This window comes from Amblyomma mixtum, chromosome 3 (assembly GCF_055824585.1).
Source record: "Amblyomma mixtum isolate Tamu chromosome 3, ASM5582458v1, whole genome shotgun sequence".
NCBI lineage: Eukaryota > Metazoa > Arthropoda > Arachnida > Ixodida > Ixodidae > Amblyomma > Amblyomma mixtum.
The window spans coordinates 349,246,442-349,260,957 of record NC_143014.1 but is presented as its reverse complement, the minus strand read 5'-3'; the positions used below and the strand labels follow the sequence as shown (position 1 = coordinate 349,260,957).

General features: G+C 50.3%; 1 protein-coding gene across 1 annotated transcript in view; it reads left to right on the top strand.

Annotated features, from left to right (window-relative positions):
* The window catches only part of LOC149356306 (A disintegrin and metalloproteinase with thrombospondin motifs like), a 130,956-nt gene extending 116,675 nt beyond the window's left edge, over positions 1–14,281 (top strand). Inside the window, exons 12-13 of the mRNA XM_089576301.1 lie at positions 13,400–13,541; positions 14,264–14,281. Coding sequence (XP_089432427.1) covers positions 13,400–13,541; positions 14,264–14,281 — 160 coding nt within the window. The remainder of the gene's footprint in view (positions 1–13,399; positions 13,542–14,263) is intronic.
* The last annotated feature ends 235 nt before the right edge of the window (positions 14,282–14,516 follow it).

Genomic DNA, 14,516 nt, shown 5'->3' with positions numbered 1-14,516 from the left:
CGGGAAAGGTCTAGTATTGGACAGTCGCAGGTATTAAGCGACAGCGTAAGGAGCTCGTTCAGGTGAAATCCCGGCTCCGCCCGTCGGAAGAAAACCACAAATTCCTGTAAAGAGAAAAAGAAAATAGCCCCACTGCGCCAGGTGGGCAAGTAACGCGTATGCCACGAAGGTTTTTCTTTGTTCTTTATTCCCGTAGGCCACGAAGAGTAATTGCTTCAGGCGTGTTTGAGCGACACCCATTGAACGCGTGGTCGGGTGTATGGCTTAGTAACCTGTGTTTGGGATATGTTCTGGTCTGACACTAGTGAAAAAAATATTGGTGTCGTGTATGGTGGCTTAACGTCCCAAAGCGACTCAGGCTATGAGGGACGATGTAGTGAAGGGCTTCGGAAATTTCGACCACCTGGGGTTCTTTAACATGCAAAGACATCGCACAGTACACGGGCCTCTAGAATTTCGCCTTCATCGAATTTCGGCCGCCGCGGCCGGGATCGAACCCGCGTCTTTCGGGTCAGCAGCCGAGAGCCGTAGCCATTGAGCCACCGCGGAGCCAGACAAATATTAATATGCAAATTACCCGTCAGAAATTGGACGGAATGAAAAGGGGTGTTATGGTGCTTCAGTGTACTGGAACAAATGGTGTGTATGCGTAAAAGTGGCGTACTATGCCGTGCTCTGTAAGCTAGATAAGGATTGATCAGAGGTAATCAATAATTGGGATTCTAATCGACGATCGTTATCGGTAAAGTGATTGTGGATTGGTAATCGCTAAGAAATAAGAAAAAGAAAAAAAGACGAAAAAAAGCTACCGAGAATCTCACGCAGCGGAAGGTGTACGTCACATTACTTAAAAAGAGATAATGCGTGCAAAAGAACACAGGACGAAAGAGAAAGCACGGACAAGCCAGGCGTCTCATGACGCCTGGCCCTGACGATTGGCAATGCTCACTATCGTGAATGCCCCTCACGCCTTTCGTATTTGAATGAATATTGTGTTTCAAATGCGTGTCGTAACATTGTTGGAGTGTAAACAGATTGCTCGGACGATTCCAATGCTTGCTTGGTCATCCTTCTTTATTTACGGCACATTCCGCAGCATCGATGCGATGCGTGATGTTTGTTCAGGGCCTTGAGCCGCTCCCCCTCAGGACGCTCGTCGATGATTGCGCTCGCACGTATGCACCATATGCCTGTGTAAAGAAAGAATACACACCAGAAAACTAATTTTAGTCTTGTTATCATGAAGGACAAGAAATTTCGATATGTAAGAGAGAAAATTTTTCGGTATTTTGTCTCTCTACGCTGTGCAATCTAGAACTGGCTGGTTCAAAAAAGACACTGAACAACTAGAAAGTTTCTGTTTACGCCGAGCATATCACTGAGACGGCGGCAGTACTCAGACAACAGAGTTATTTCAAATGCGTACTTACGTCCTAGCAGCACGACGTCGCCGTCATAAAATCCGCCTTCTCCGCCGTGGCCTCCACCGCTCATATGTCAGTAAATGTCACTGTTCACCACTCACGTCTTTCGGAGCGAAGTTATTCAACACTGAGACAAGGACGACAGGGTTCCACCATACTTGCACTAGACGTACGCATGGAAGGCGATGCCATCTTCGATCGTGGATTGATCAAGCAACACGAGGAAAGGCACAAAAAACTGTATAACACAAATTCAACGAGGACTAGCAAGTGCCAGCGTGTTTTCGCAGCTACCTTCATCCCTTGACACTCAACCCAACCACAGGAAAAAAATACCTGTTCCAAACAAACGCAGGAAAGGTGGGGGTGCACTTCTGCGGAGCCCCCTCTCCACTTTATTGTGCGTCGCGGGGAGTGTGGTCGGGAGGGCGGCTTAAAATGTTCGGTAGTGGGCTGTAGAGTGAGTGCCTCCGCGCCATTTCGGGGAAGGGGGCTGGGAGGGACAGGACAGACACAAAGGAGCCCTCGGGGAAGCAACAAAGGCAGACAGAAAAACCAGGGTTGAGCAGGTTTTTTTTTTAGAGTGGACTCAGGAAAAGCAGGGAAGGCGGTGGTGAGAGGAAAGAAAAAAACTTGAAAAAAAAGTGCGCAAAGACAGGTTACTCATGTGACGTTTCTACAGGAGTTTGTTTTTATTTTGTTCTCTCTAGCACTGTACCTTTTCGCTAGCTAACCTTTCTTGTTCGTCGATAGAAATGTTCTCGGCGATTTGTGATTAGTATCTCTTCCTGATAGTGTGAAGGGTGCGGCAGCTCGCGATGGCGCTTGGGCAAGTTGCGTTATCAATGTGCGATCACTAGACGAAGAAGACGCGCAAAGAATGCCTGCACAAAAACCAAGAATTTTGTGTCTTGATCGATGCGTCGCTACAGACTGCTGCTAGCGGACATTAAGAAAGCTGCTGCAATTAACGCGACAGTAACAAACCTTTTGCAGCCTCTGGCGCAGTCGCCGGAGGCTCGCTATGTTCATCAACTAGTCATGAATTCCATGCGCCACATGTTGCATGGAGACGACGAAAGCGCTTGAAGTGCTGGCGTAATTGAAGTGCGTTGAAACAAGCAAGAAACCTTATCCTGGCAGCTTTCTCCGCGGCGACCGCAGCACACCAGAAAAAAATACAATGCGATAAACGCAAAAGAAGCACCAACAAATCTCAGAAGCAGGTTCTTTTGTTATTACGACGTTCAAAGAGCAGCTCTTCGTCAGAGTGAAACGTGCAAGGTCTTGCTATTTGGTCACGCTTAACCCTTTTACCTCTGATGTAGGATATGCAGGCAGACTAAATGCAAGAATGTCAACTCTTCCTGTGTACAACTAGTGTACATGTGACTGTCGATATGTTTTGCCCGGCAACTCGCTAATGGCGCATGATGCTTCTGCACTGTGAAGCCCAGAGTAGTCTGCGCAGGATTTACGAAGGCTGCTGGTGGATATAATACTAGCCGTTTGCCTGCACACACTGTATGTCTTGCTACTGCGCAGCTCATGCGCTTAGGCCTTTTCTACCAGATATGTACAATACAGGCGGGGAAGATGTTGGAATCGCAATTGTGCCCATGCCTAGCCCATATATTTTCCATGCAGGACCAATTTAGGCTGCAGGCGGGAATACTGGTGTTAGCCCACCTACAGCCCAATTGGTTCCGTTAGGGCGCTGCACGGGCAGCCCCTGTTGGGTGTGCCCGCACTTCACCGTCATGTAGCCCCATCTTTTATGCACACGAACTGCACGCAGCCCATGCTTACCCCTTTCATACCCGATTTAGAATACAGGCGGTGAAGACGTCGGAATGGCAAATGTGCCCATGCCCAGCCCACGCGGGACCTTCGCCGGTGTTGCTAAGACAGCCCAAACTGCATGCCTGAAACGCTTCGCCACTGTGAAGCCCATAGTTTAGCCCCTGTATTTCCTACGCGGGACCCATGTCGGCTGAAGGCGGGAATACTAGCTCTTTGCCCACTCAAAAACACTGCGGCTCCCTCATCGTGGTGTACGGGCAGCCCCTTTTGGGGTTGCCCGAGCTTCACCATAATAGAGCCCGCATCCTAGCCCGCATGTATCTGCGGCGGGACCAAGGTGGGCCGCCCAGTCTGTTTAAGCCTATGCCTAGCCGAGGAGGGTCCCAGTCGGGCACGAAGTGGGCAGCCCCAGTGTTTTGTGCGAGCACTGCACCCACGGGGGACCCCTGTGGGTTTACTGCGGGCAGCCACCAGCCCTCATTGCCCATGTCGGACCGCATGGGCCCGCCACCTTGTGCTACTGGGGCTGTTTCTTCGGCCGCAGAGAGTATCTTATTTTTTTACCCAAGGCAAACTCACACCAGTACCATCTGCCCGTGCCATTACTAGCCGTCTTCATATGAAATTTGAAGGAGAATGCCTTAACTCCCCCGACTACTGTCATCCATTTGACTCATTTTGAGATATTTGATCCTTTGCCTCGATGATACTGATTCGTTCGGGAAAAGCGCAGCCAAGTAGGTCTTTTATCAATCACTTACGTTTTACATTGGTCTGGTATTCTAAATAACAGTGCATCCAGAGACCAATACAAAACACAAATACCCTCAGGAAGCCACTTACACTGTAGCGTGTCACGTCTGTAGAGAAAGGTACGGAATTCGGCTCTGCCATAAACTGTAGAGCATGAACAAAGAATCTCGAGAAACGATCGCTTTCGTCACGCCGGAAAAAAATAACTCTCAAAACCACTGTGCCTAAACCAGAGGCGTAACAAGGCAAGCCTCATAACCGATCGAGCATGTATTGACTTTTGGGGTGTAGAACAGACACCGCTGATCGCTTACATTTCGATGGATTCCAAAGTAAATTCATAAAATTCGTCCTTGGCCTGCACAGTTTGTAGTGAAATCGTTAGGCTCACTGAAACTGCGGCACAGATGCGAGGCCGCTTTCCAAAGAAAATACTTACAACTTTCGCCAGGTGAGCAGGCTGTTATGCATTGGTAACCCATTGTTAAACTTTATGGGACTGCTTTCCAATTACAAAGTGTTTTTAAGGCGAAAGCCTTTCTTCGCCCATAAGTAGCGTGGCCGGAAGTTGTAGACGGAAGTTGTCCGCAAAAGTGTCCACACGAACTCTCAATCATAAGCTGTATGGTTATTAAAATAAAATGTAAAAGTTGATTAAGCAACAGTTGATAAGCAACACATATATAATGATAGTAGTGATAGTAAATAGATAGTAAAAAATAGTGATAGTTCCTGATAATGATAGCAACTGATAGTGATAGTGCTAGATATAGATTGTGGTAGCGATAGTAGTGATAGTGATAATGATACCTACTGATATTGATAGGTAGTGCTAGAGATAGATAGGCATAGTGCTAGAAATAATGATATCGATGATGCATTGGTGATGATAGCGATAGTGATAGTTCGTGATATTAATGATGATGACGGTGAGCAATAGTAATAGTTGGTATAGTGATGATGATAGTGTTAGTTATGGCATAACGATGATGATAGGGGTGATGTTAGTGGTGATCGCAGTAATGATGATGATAGCGATAGCGAAAAAAGGTGGGTTCGAGTCCCGCAAAGGCCATGGCTTCGAGTTCCATGATGGTCGTGGGTTTGAGTCCCGCGGCCGTCGTTCGGACGTCGCGATAGCCATGAACGTTAACATCAATTGCCCATCTCGGAAACAGACGCCACAATAGCCATAGACGCCGACATAGTTCAGCCTACTCCCCAAAACATAAAAGCAAAAAAGAGAGGGAGAAAGAAAGGAAAGGGAAAGGCTTATGTATTTCCGCTCTTAAGCAGACTTAGGTGCAATCCTGTAATTTTCCAGACCCGCCTGAAGCGCAGTGCTTTGTAGACACATTTTTCAACCTTAAATCAAGATTTCCCCTCTTCGGCAGTAAAGATAAAAATATGCAGTGTCGGTGTACGATCTCCTGTTGCCACTCTGAAATTTGTATTCGAGTCTCACCGCGCTTGAGCAAGCGCAACGAATGCAAAGGAGGAGCATACAAAATTGCTTTGCGCCAGGCCGTCGGCAGCTGAGAGACGCGGCGACAACGCGCAACTTCTTCACAGATCAGGAACAAAGGCGTTACGACGCCCAGCTGTTGTCCTTGAAGAAGTCAATAGGAAATAGGTTAGGTTTATATAAGGAAAATGCAAAAGGGAAGTCTCTCCCTCGCAATTAATGATCTCAAATAACATTCCTACACTAGAAATCCACAGAAAGATTAATACATTGGAATTCTTGTTTAATAGTTTAATAGGAAAAAATAAACTCAAGCTTCCAGAGTGCATTAGGCGTCCTCTAGTTAGAAGGACTCGGAGCGTTGATGAGTATTCACTTGCTCCCCTTTTCGCCAAAACTAACAGTTTTAAATACAGTTCTTTCCCTAGAACCGTGCAAGACTGGAATTCATTACCGGCATCTGTTTTTTCCTCGCAAAATTTTTCTGATACGTTAAATCGTCTACTTACCTGCCAGTATTGTTTATATTGTAATGTGGAAACTCGCACAGTTAGCGTGGACGGGCACAGTCCTTGTCCCAGCGGTGCCGCTCAGCAGGCCAGCGTTCGCAAGCGCAAAACCCGAACTTCGTCGGCTTCGCCTATCTTCTTCCTCGCCTTCGTCGGCGCTAGCTGCTGGGGCATCGAACTCCAACTCTCTTCCTTACAATACCCCCGGGGTGAAGAGGCGCCATCCTGGCGGCCTAAGGGCACGAGACGATGGCTGGGTCGTAGTAGGGCTTCAGGCGGTCTAAGTGCACAATTTCACGACCGCGGCGGCGATGGTCAGACGAAGGCGTGATGGGCTCGACCAGATAATTAACTGGGGAGACCTGGTGAATAACGCGATAGGGGCCCTGGTATTTGCTCAGCAGTTTTGTAGACTGGCCGGGGCTGGAGGAGGGCACCCACAGCCAAACGAAGGATTCAGGCAGATATGACGGCGGCAGACCGGAAGAAGCGGCGCGGGCGCTTTTCTGACGGTGCTGATCGTGAGAAGTAAAGGAACGGGCGAGTTGACGGCATTTTCGGCATGCGCAGCGGCTTGAGAGACGGTTGTAAAGTCGGACGAATCGGGGCGGTAAGGGAGTATGGTGTCCATGATGGAGGAAGGCTCGCGTCCGTAGAGAAGAAAATACGGGGAAAAACCAGTAGTGGCTTGCGTTGCAGAGTTGTAAGCGTATGTAACGAAAGGTAGAACGCGGTCCCAGTCGGAGTGATCGGCAGAAACGTACTTGGCCATCATGTCGCCCAGGGTCCGGTTAAAGCGTTCGGTCATGCCGTTCGTCTGTGGATGGTACGCAGACGTCGTGCGATGAACGATATGACACTCGCGAAGAAGGGCTTCCACTACGCCGGACAAGAAGACGCGACCCCGATCGCTGAGCAATTCCTGAGGCGCACCGTGACGAAGAATGATATTCTGTAGTATGAAACCGGCTACGTCAGAGGCCGTCGCAGCTGGCAACGGGGCAGTTTCCGCATAGCGCGTGAGATGATCAATGGCGACGATGATCCAGCGGTTCCCGGCGGCAGTACTGGGAAGAGGGCCATAAAGGTCGATTCCAACACGGTCGAATGGTCGGGCCGGACACGGGAACGGTTGCAGAGGAGCAGGTGAGTGCGGTGGTGGGTTTTTGCGGCGCTGACATTCCAGACAAGAGCGTATGTACTGGCGGACAAAACGGTACATACCCCGCCAATAATACCGAAGACGCAGGCGGGTAAAAGTTTTCAGCACACCGGCATGAGCACATTGCGGGTCGTCGTGATAACTGGCACAAATGGCGGAGCGGAGATGCCTGGGGATCACGAGCAGCCATTTGCGACCGTCGGGGAGGTAATTCCGACGGTACAGCAGCTGGTCACGCACGACAAAGTGATGAGCTTGACGACGGAGCGCTCGAGAAGGGAGACGGGCTGATCGGTTGTCTAAGAAATCCAGAAGAGAAGTAATCCAAGGATCCTTGCGCTGCTCAGAAGCCATATCAATAGTGTCAAGAGAAGGTGTGAGGCCGGAAATAGATGGCGGGTCAGGCTCAGAGGTCACAGGGGAGCGCGAGAGAGCGTCGGCGTCGGAGTATTTACGACCGGAACGATAAATGACCGGAATGTCGTAATCTTTTAAACGCAGAGCCCAACGAGCGAGGCGGCCAGATGGATCTTTGAGTGACGACAGCCAACAAAGGGCATGGTGATTTGTAATGACATCGAACGGGCGCCCATATAAGTAAGGACGAAATTTTGCGATCGCCCAAATAATCGCCAAACATTCTTTTTCTGTGACGGAATAGTTAGTCTCCGCTTTTATGAGCGCACGGCTGGCGTAGGCAACGACGTACTCATTGAAACCAGGTTTCCGCGGAGCTAGAACGGCACCGAGACCAATGCCGCTGGCGTCTGTGTGCAGTTCTGTAGGCGCGGAAGGGTCGAAATGGCGCAAGATCGGAGGAGAGGTGAGGAGGTGGCGCTGCGTTGCAAAAGCTTCGTCACATGCAGGGGACCAAGCCGACAGGTCGTGGCTACCAGCGAGAAGTTGCGTCAGCGGGGCGATAACGGCAGCAAAATTCTTGACGAACCGGCGAAAGTAAGAACAAAGGCCAAGAAAGCTTCTGAGTTCTTTCAGGGATGTGGGCTTCGGGAAATCAGCAACTGCGCGGAGCTTGGCAGGGTCCGGGAGTACACCATCCTTGGACACGACGTGGCCTAGGATAGTCAGCTGTCGAGCGCCGAAGCGACACTTTTTCAAGTTCAGCTGCAGGCCAGCGTCACTGAGGCAGCGAAGAACACTCTCCAGGCGAAGAAGGTGAGACGGAAAATTCTGGGAGAAGATGACAACATCGTCCAAGTAGCAGAGGCATGTCTGCCATTTAAGCCCACGGAGGATGTTGTCCATCATACGCTCAAAAGTGGCAGCCGCGTTGCACAGACCGAAGGGCATCACATTAAATTCATACAGCCCATCAGGCGTGATGAAAGCTGTTTTCGGACGATCGACGTCGGCCATCGGCACCTGCCAGTACCCAGAGCGCAGATCCAACGAAGAAAAGTACTCCGCTCCCTGCAGGCAATCCAGCGCGTCATCTATACGAGGCAGTGGGTAGACGTCCTTCCGAGTAATTTTGTTTAGCCGGCGGTAGTCTACGCAGAAACGAATGGAGCCGTCCTTTTTCTTGACGAGCACGACTGGAGAAGCCCACGGACTGTGAGAGGGCTGGATCACGCCGCGGTTCAGCATGTCGGTCACCTGTTCATCAATGATGCGGCGCTCGGCGGAGGAGACGCGATAGGGGCGTTGGCGGAAGGGTCCATGGGTGCCAGTGTCGATATGGTGGCGAACCGCGGTTGCACGACCCAACGGTGCTTGAGGAGAGTCAAAGGATGCGCGGAAGCGCTGCAGCAAAGCGATCAGCTGGGCGCGTTGGTGACGTGGTAGAGCGGCGTCGACAGAATGGGAAAACATATCCGGGGAGGACGGGGCGGCGACGTCGGCGGGAGGGGTGAGGGCGTTGATGTCATGGGTGTCAGGGTCATCAAGGACAGGAGAAGCGTCGTCGAGATCGATGACATCAACCGTGCCGAGCGATTCTCCCCGATGTAAAGTGGTGGGGAAAGGCAACGGGTTCGTGACGTACAGAGCGCCACAACCACCAGAAAGGGTGAGCACGGCATGAGGGAGCAAAACAGACTTGCGGTGCGCACAAAGAGGAGAGGGTGAATAAAGAACAGTATCGTCAGAGAGGGCAGCACAAGTCAGCGGCACAAGAACAGAAGAGAAAGCTGGCAAGTCGACGTCGTCAGCGACGAGAATAGGCGCGGCGGTAACAGGGGAGGCGTCCACAAGAGCATCACACAGCGGCGACAAATCAATTTGAGCACGTGCACAGTCAATGATGGCGCGATGCGCGGACAGAAAGTCCCACCCGAGGATGATGTCATGAGAGGAGCGGGCGAGAACGAAGAACTCAATGGTGTAGGAGAGACCTTGAATGACGAGGCGGGCAGTGCACGCTGCGAGAGGGCGAATGGGGTCAGCGCTGGCGGTCCGAAGCGAAAGGTCAGAAAGCGGCGTCATCACTTTTTTTAATTTGCGGCACAAGTTGCGACTAATGATGGACACGGCAGCACCAGTGTCAATAAGCGCGTCAATAGGAAGACCTTCAACGATCACTTCAATAACGTTCATAGGAGCGGCGATAGCGCTTGAGACGGTCGTTGACGGCGCAGTTCTTGCCTCCGGAACTGCGGCGCCTAGTTTTCCGCTTGAAGTGGTGGGGACCGGCGGCGCATAGGAGAGAGCGAACGGCGTCGAGGAGACGGTGACCGATGGCTTCGGTTGTAGGAGTCGGAGCGAGGCAGAGAGGGATTCGGAGCCGGCATAGGAGAAGAGACAGGGACGGAGGGCAATGGAGCGTCGTACGTTGGCGAGCGCCCGTAGTCGTAAGGACCGGAGCCGCGCGTGCGGCACCAGCGGGCCACATGACCAGCGAGACCGCAGGCGTAGCATATCGGCCGGTTATCTGGGGTGCGCCACGGATTGATAGGGTGGGGACCGGTGCGAGTCAAAGGATGGTGAGTGCGTGGCAGCGCAGGGGCGAGCTGCTGCTGAGGATACACGTTGACAGGTGGCGCATAAGTGGGGACAACCGGCTGAGGTCGTGGCCGGATGAGTGCTTCCGCATATGTCAGCGGTGCAGTGACCAGAGGGGGTGGATTAGTGGGTGGCAGGACCTCAGCTACCTGCTCCTGGATGACACGCTGAATTGAAGGCGACAGCGATGGTGAAGGGGCGGGTTGGGAGGTAACCAGCGATAATTGACGAGCCACCTCCTCCCGCACAAACTGCTTGATGTGCTCAAGAAGTGTCGGCTGATCGTGGGCAGGACTGCCTGCTTCCAAGCTCGAAATGGTGGCGTCCGAGCAAGTGGTACGGCGGGTGACATGTCGCTGTTTGCGGAGCTCGTCGTAGCTCTGGCACAAAGACACGACGTCGGAGATGGTTTGGGGGTCTCTAGACACCAACATTTGAAAAGCATCGTCCTCAATCCCTTTCAGAATGTGTCGGATTTTGTCAGCCTCGCTCATAGATGGATTGAGCCGCTTACACAAATCAACGACGTCCTCGATATAACTTGTGAAGTTCTCGCCGTTCTGTTGGGCACGACTGCGCAACCGTTGTTCAGCGCGAAGTTTTCGGACAGCGGGGCGACCGAAAACGTCAGTCAGGCTGCTTTTTAGAGCCGCCCAGGTAGTAAAATCCGCCTCGTGGTTGCGGAACCATAAGTTGGAGACGTCGGTCAAGTAGAAGATGACGTTCGTGAGCTTAACGACGTCATCGCATTTGTTGTATGCGCTCACGCGTTCGTACGAGGCGAGCCAATCTTCTACGTCAGTGTCATCAGTGCCGCTGAAGATCGCCGGGTCGCGCTGACGGACGGCACCAGAACAGAGGACAGGCTGGGCTAGTTGGACCGAGGTGTCGGACGTCGTGGTAGAGCCTTGTAGCCTGGGCATCGTGGCGTAGGTCCACGGGGAGAACAAGCAGCACCTCCACCAAGTGTAATGCGGAAACTCGCACAGTTAGCGTAGACGGGCACAGTCCTTGTCCCAGCGGTGCCGCTCAGCAGGCCAGCGTTCGCAAGCGCAAAACCCGAACTTCGTCGGCTTCGCCTATCTTCTTCCTCGCCTTCGTCGGCGCTAGCTGCTGGGCATCGAACTCCAACTCTCTTCCTTACAATATGTATGCTTTTGTATCCGTGTGCTGTTAATATTGTATAATTTTTTCTTTTGGCTATGTAACAATTTAAATTCATTCCTGCTTGGGCCAAGCAGTGGCCTGCAGTATTCTAAAACAAACAAGCAAATAAATAAATAAATAAATAAATAAATAAATAAATAAATAAATAAATAAATAAATAAATAAATAAATGTCTGGGTGCCGGTTGTGCGCGAACGTATTCTCATTCCGCACCGAACTTATTCACGGTTCGTTTCCGGGCGCTGTTGTTATAAACGTATTTTCATATATGTGCTATTTTTAAACAGGCTTGCCGTACTAAGGGAAACGACCGCACAACGCCAAAAGCGTACCGAAATCGAATCGCCATGCTGCGGCGCCATGTCTAATTTGCAGAAGCAGTCGCAGGCTTCCGAAACAAGTCTTTACGTAAAGAAAGCACGCTGATTGAACTCAACGCTATACTGAGGACTAACAGTGGCAAAAGCCTCCGAAACTTCGCGGCACCCACGAAACACAAAGGCTATGCATAAACTGCGAATTTCAAACTTGGCGCGGCTATGGTTCCCGATACGCGCGATGCAGCCGCAGCAGACTATTCTGCGTTAACCCGAGGAATCCCATACTTCTATGCTCAAAAGCGTATGACTCCCAGCAAACTTTTTTCAATGTAGTTCGGATAGCTCAGGCTTCTCCTGTGTTTTCCTTCGTCTATGGCGTCGGCGTCGGTTTTGTGGTGGCGCAGCTAATTCTCTACATCTAATGTACAGATTTTCACATCTAATGCTTTGGAGGAACACAACTTATCAACAGTACACACCACTGATTTGGACGAAGCACGCCGTCATCGCTAGGGGAAAAAACTTATCATCGCGCCTTCTTCTAGAACCATTCCGTATGCATAAGACGAAGCATGCCCTTAACAGAACACATGGAAATCTTATGGAAATCTATAATCGGTCACTGCTTTTAACCGTACTTAAGCCATCGTCGTTCCATGCAGCGCTCTATGTGATCAAGCGACCAGTGCGGGCCCCGAAACGTCGTGTTTCCTTTTCCATCAAGAATTTGCCGAGTGTATGCTTACTCAAGAAGGGTTTTCTGGCGGGCTAGTTGGTGCTTGTCGTTCATGATTAAACTGCGCGAAAAAAACACGGACAGAGACAGAAAACACGTACACGCATAGAGCTGCGCCCTATGTGTGTACAGGTTTTCTGTCTTTGTCCTTGTTTTTTCGAACAGTTTAATCATGTATGTTTACTATTTCCGCAGTCTCTCCGGCTATTTTGGCACAGAAAGTACTCAGGCGAAAGATTCACTACCCCCGTTACGAGAAACACTGACAAGGTGTTTTAGTATGTCAATGTGTGTGTGTGTGTACTCCAAAATGGTTCGGAAAATACCAGAAATGACAAGAAAAATAGGATGACGCAATGGAGCAGCTGTCGGACGCAGACAGCAAGCCAAGTACCACCATTTCATGCAGTCATATGATTGTCGTTCGTCCATATATGCACCCATTTACTGACCTCAATGTAGCCCCTGTTTTCACGACTACTTTCGTATCAAAATTGTGGGCAACCGTTTGTCGTACGGCGTTCCGGCTGGTGTAATACAATTTCTCGTTGCATGTAGCTTACATATTCTAGTTAGGTTGGAGGCCATCTCGCAACAGTTATTCGAACAGAGAGTTTGAGTGTTTCACTAGGATCTTTTGTGGATTCTGCGTTTCCGTAATCATCCTTCAGAGGCGCGTATTCGTTTCATTTCTCAGTGCGCAACCAGCTTCGAGGTCGAACGCTCACGAGGACGCACTAATGTTTTCGCCTTCAGAGCACGTAAGCAGTCTTAAGTGCCCTCTGAATGTTGTTCGTAAAAAGATGAACACAGGGCTACTTGATTCGCAGCGAAATGATCTCGACGCCCCTTGATTAGTCGAGATCTTCTCATGATGAACTGTCCTAATGCGCAGTAAATGAGCGCACACCGCTAGATTTTACGCAGAATGCTTCACTCAGAAGTATTGAAGACACTAACAGCATGCCACAGCAGTGCATTTGTTGTTGCTTAGACCGACTTCTACGTTTCGAGACCTTATTTTAGGGTGTTCGACATCACCATTTGTTCTCTAATTACAACGAGCTCTACTAATGATTTCCAAAATCTGGACTCATTCCAGCGAGAAAGATGACAGTTGTATAGAGCTGACCTTCGTCCAGGATTATATGGAACAACGGCCTGGGATACTTCCCGGAAGTGTGTTCGATGGTAACAAGTTCTGCCAAAGCCACCATCGAGGCATTCCCGGAATCTATTTCCCAGTGAGTACTGCTAGCCTTTCAGACAAGCGCACTTATTTGGGCCGTTTTGTGCACCGCAGTCATTTCGTTTGTCTTCCCAAGAACTGCTTTATCTGTACTAGTATTTGTTCCTTCTTTTTTGGAGGATGCGAGAGAAGTATGTTATTTTCGACACACCGCTTTGTGCTCTGACAACACTGCAGTCCGGCTCACAAAGCATTTCCGGTTTCAAGTTTGGTTCAACAAGTGTGCGTAGCGACGTCCTCCAGGTGAAGGGCTTGCTTGCAGGAAATATAGGCGCTCTGTTGCACCATTTTTTCGCTGGCTCACATTGCACATATTTCATTTGCTTGGTTAAGAACACAAACACAACGATTAAGCGCCCAACCACTCTCGATGCAAGTAACGTGTGTTTCCGAAAGAGAAACACTGCTACTAGCACAACATATTGTTCTTTGTTGCCGCGACCTCTGTGCCAGCTAGGCGCTGTAGATCTGTTGATTACGCCGGAGGCATGCGAAGGTGGACTGTGGGGCTGCAGCCGTTGCAGGCCGCAGCTGCGCCTAATGCACGATAGGCAGCGATATTCGTGCTCTCACGGTAAAAGCGGGAAACGGTTCCCACTACTCCGTGCTTCATTTTGGCAGTAGTAATTTACGCACTGGAAGATTCCAGGCACGTTTGCAGTCCCGCTACCGCCTCTGAACTGGGCTTTCTGGGTGCTTGAAATATTCACATTCTAGGTTTCAGGCAGCCAGTGAATGCAAGTAAAGAAAGGGGCTACAATGGTTATCAAGTCTACACTGGCACCGATTCAAACATAGCGCCGAAGATTTTAACAATTGTACCGCCGCTAACGTTTTGGGAAGCCGCTGCCGTCGTCTGCCGGGTTTGTTTACAAACGGGATAAAATGGTCCGTAAATTACTCACGCACACCCCCATCTCACAACCACATGTGTGTTCTATACATCGCAGATCTGTCTTTCCGAGACGCG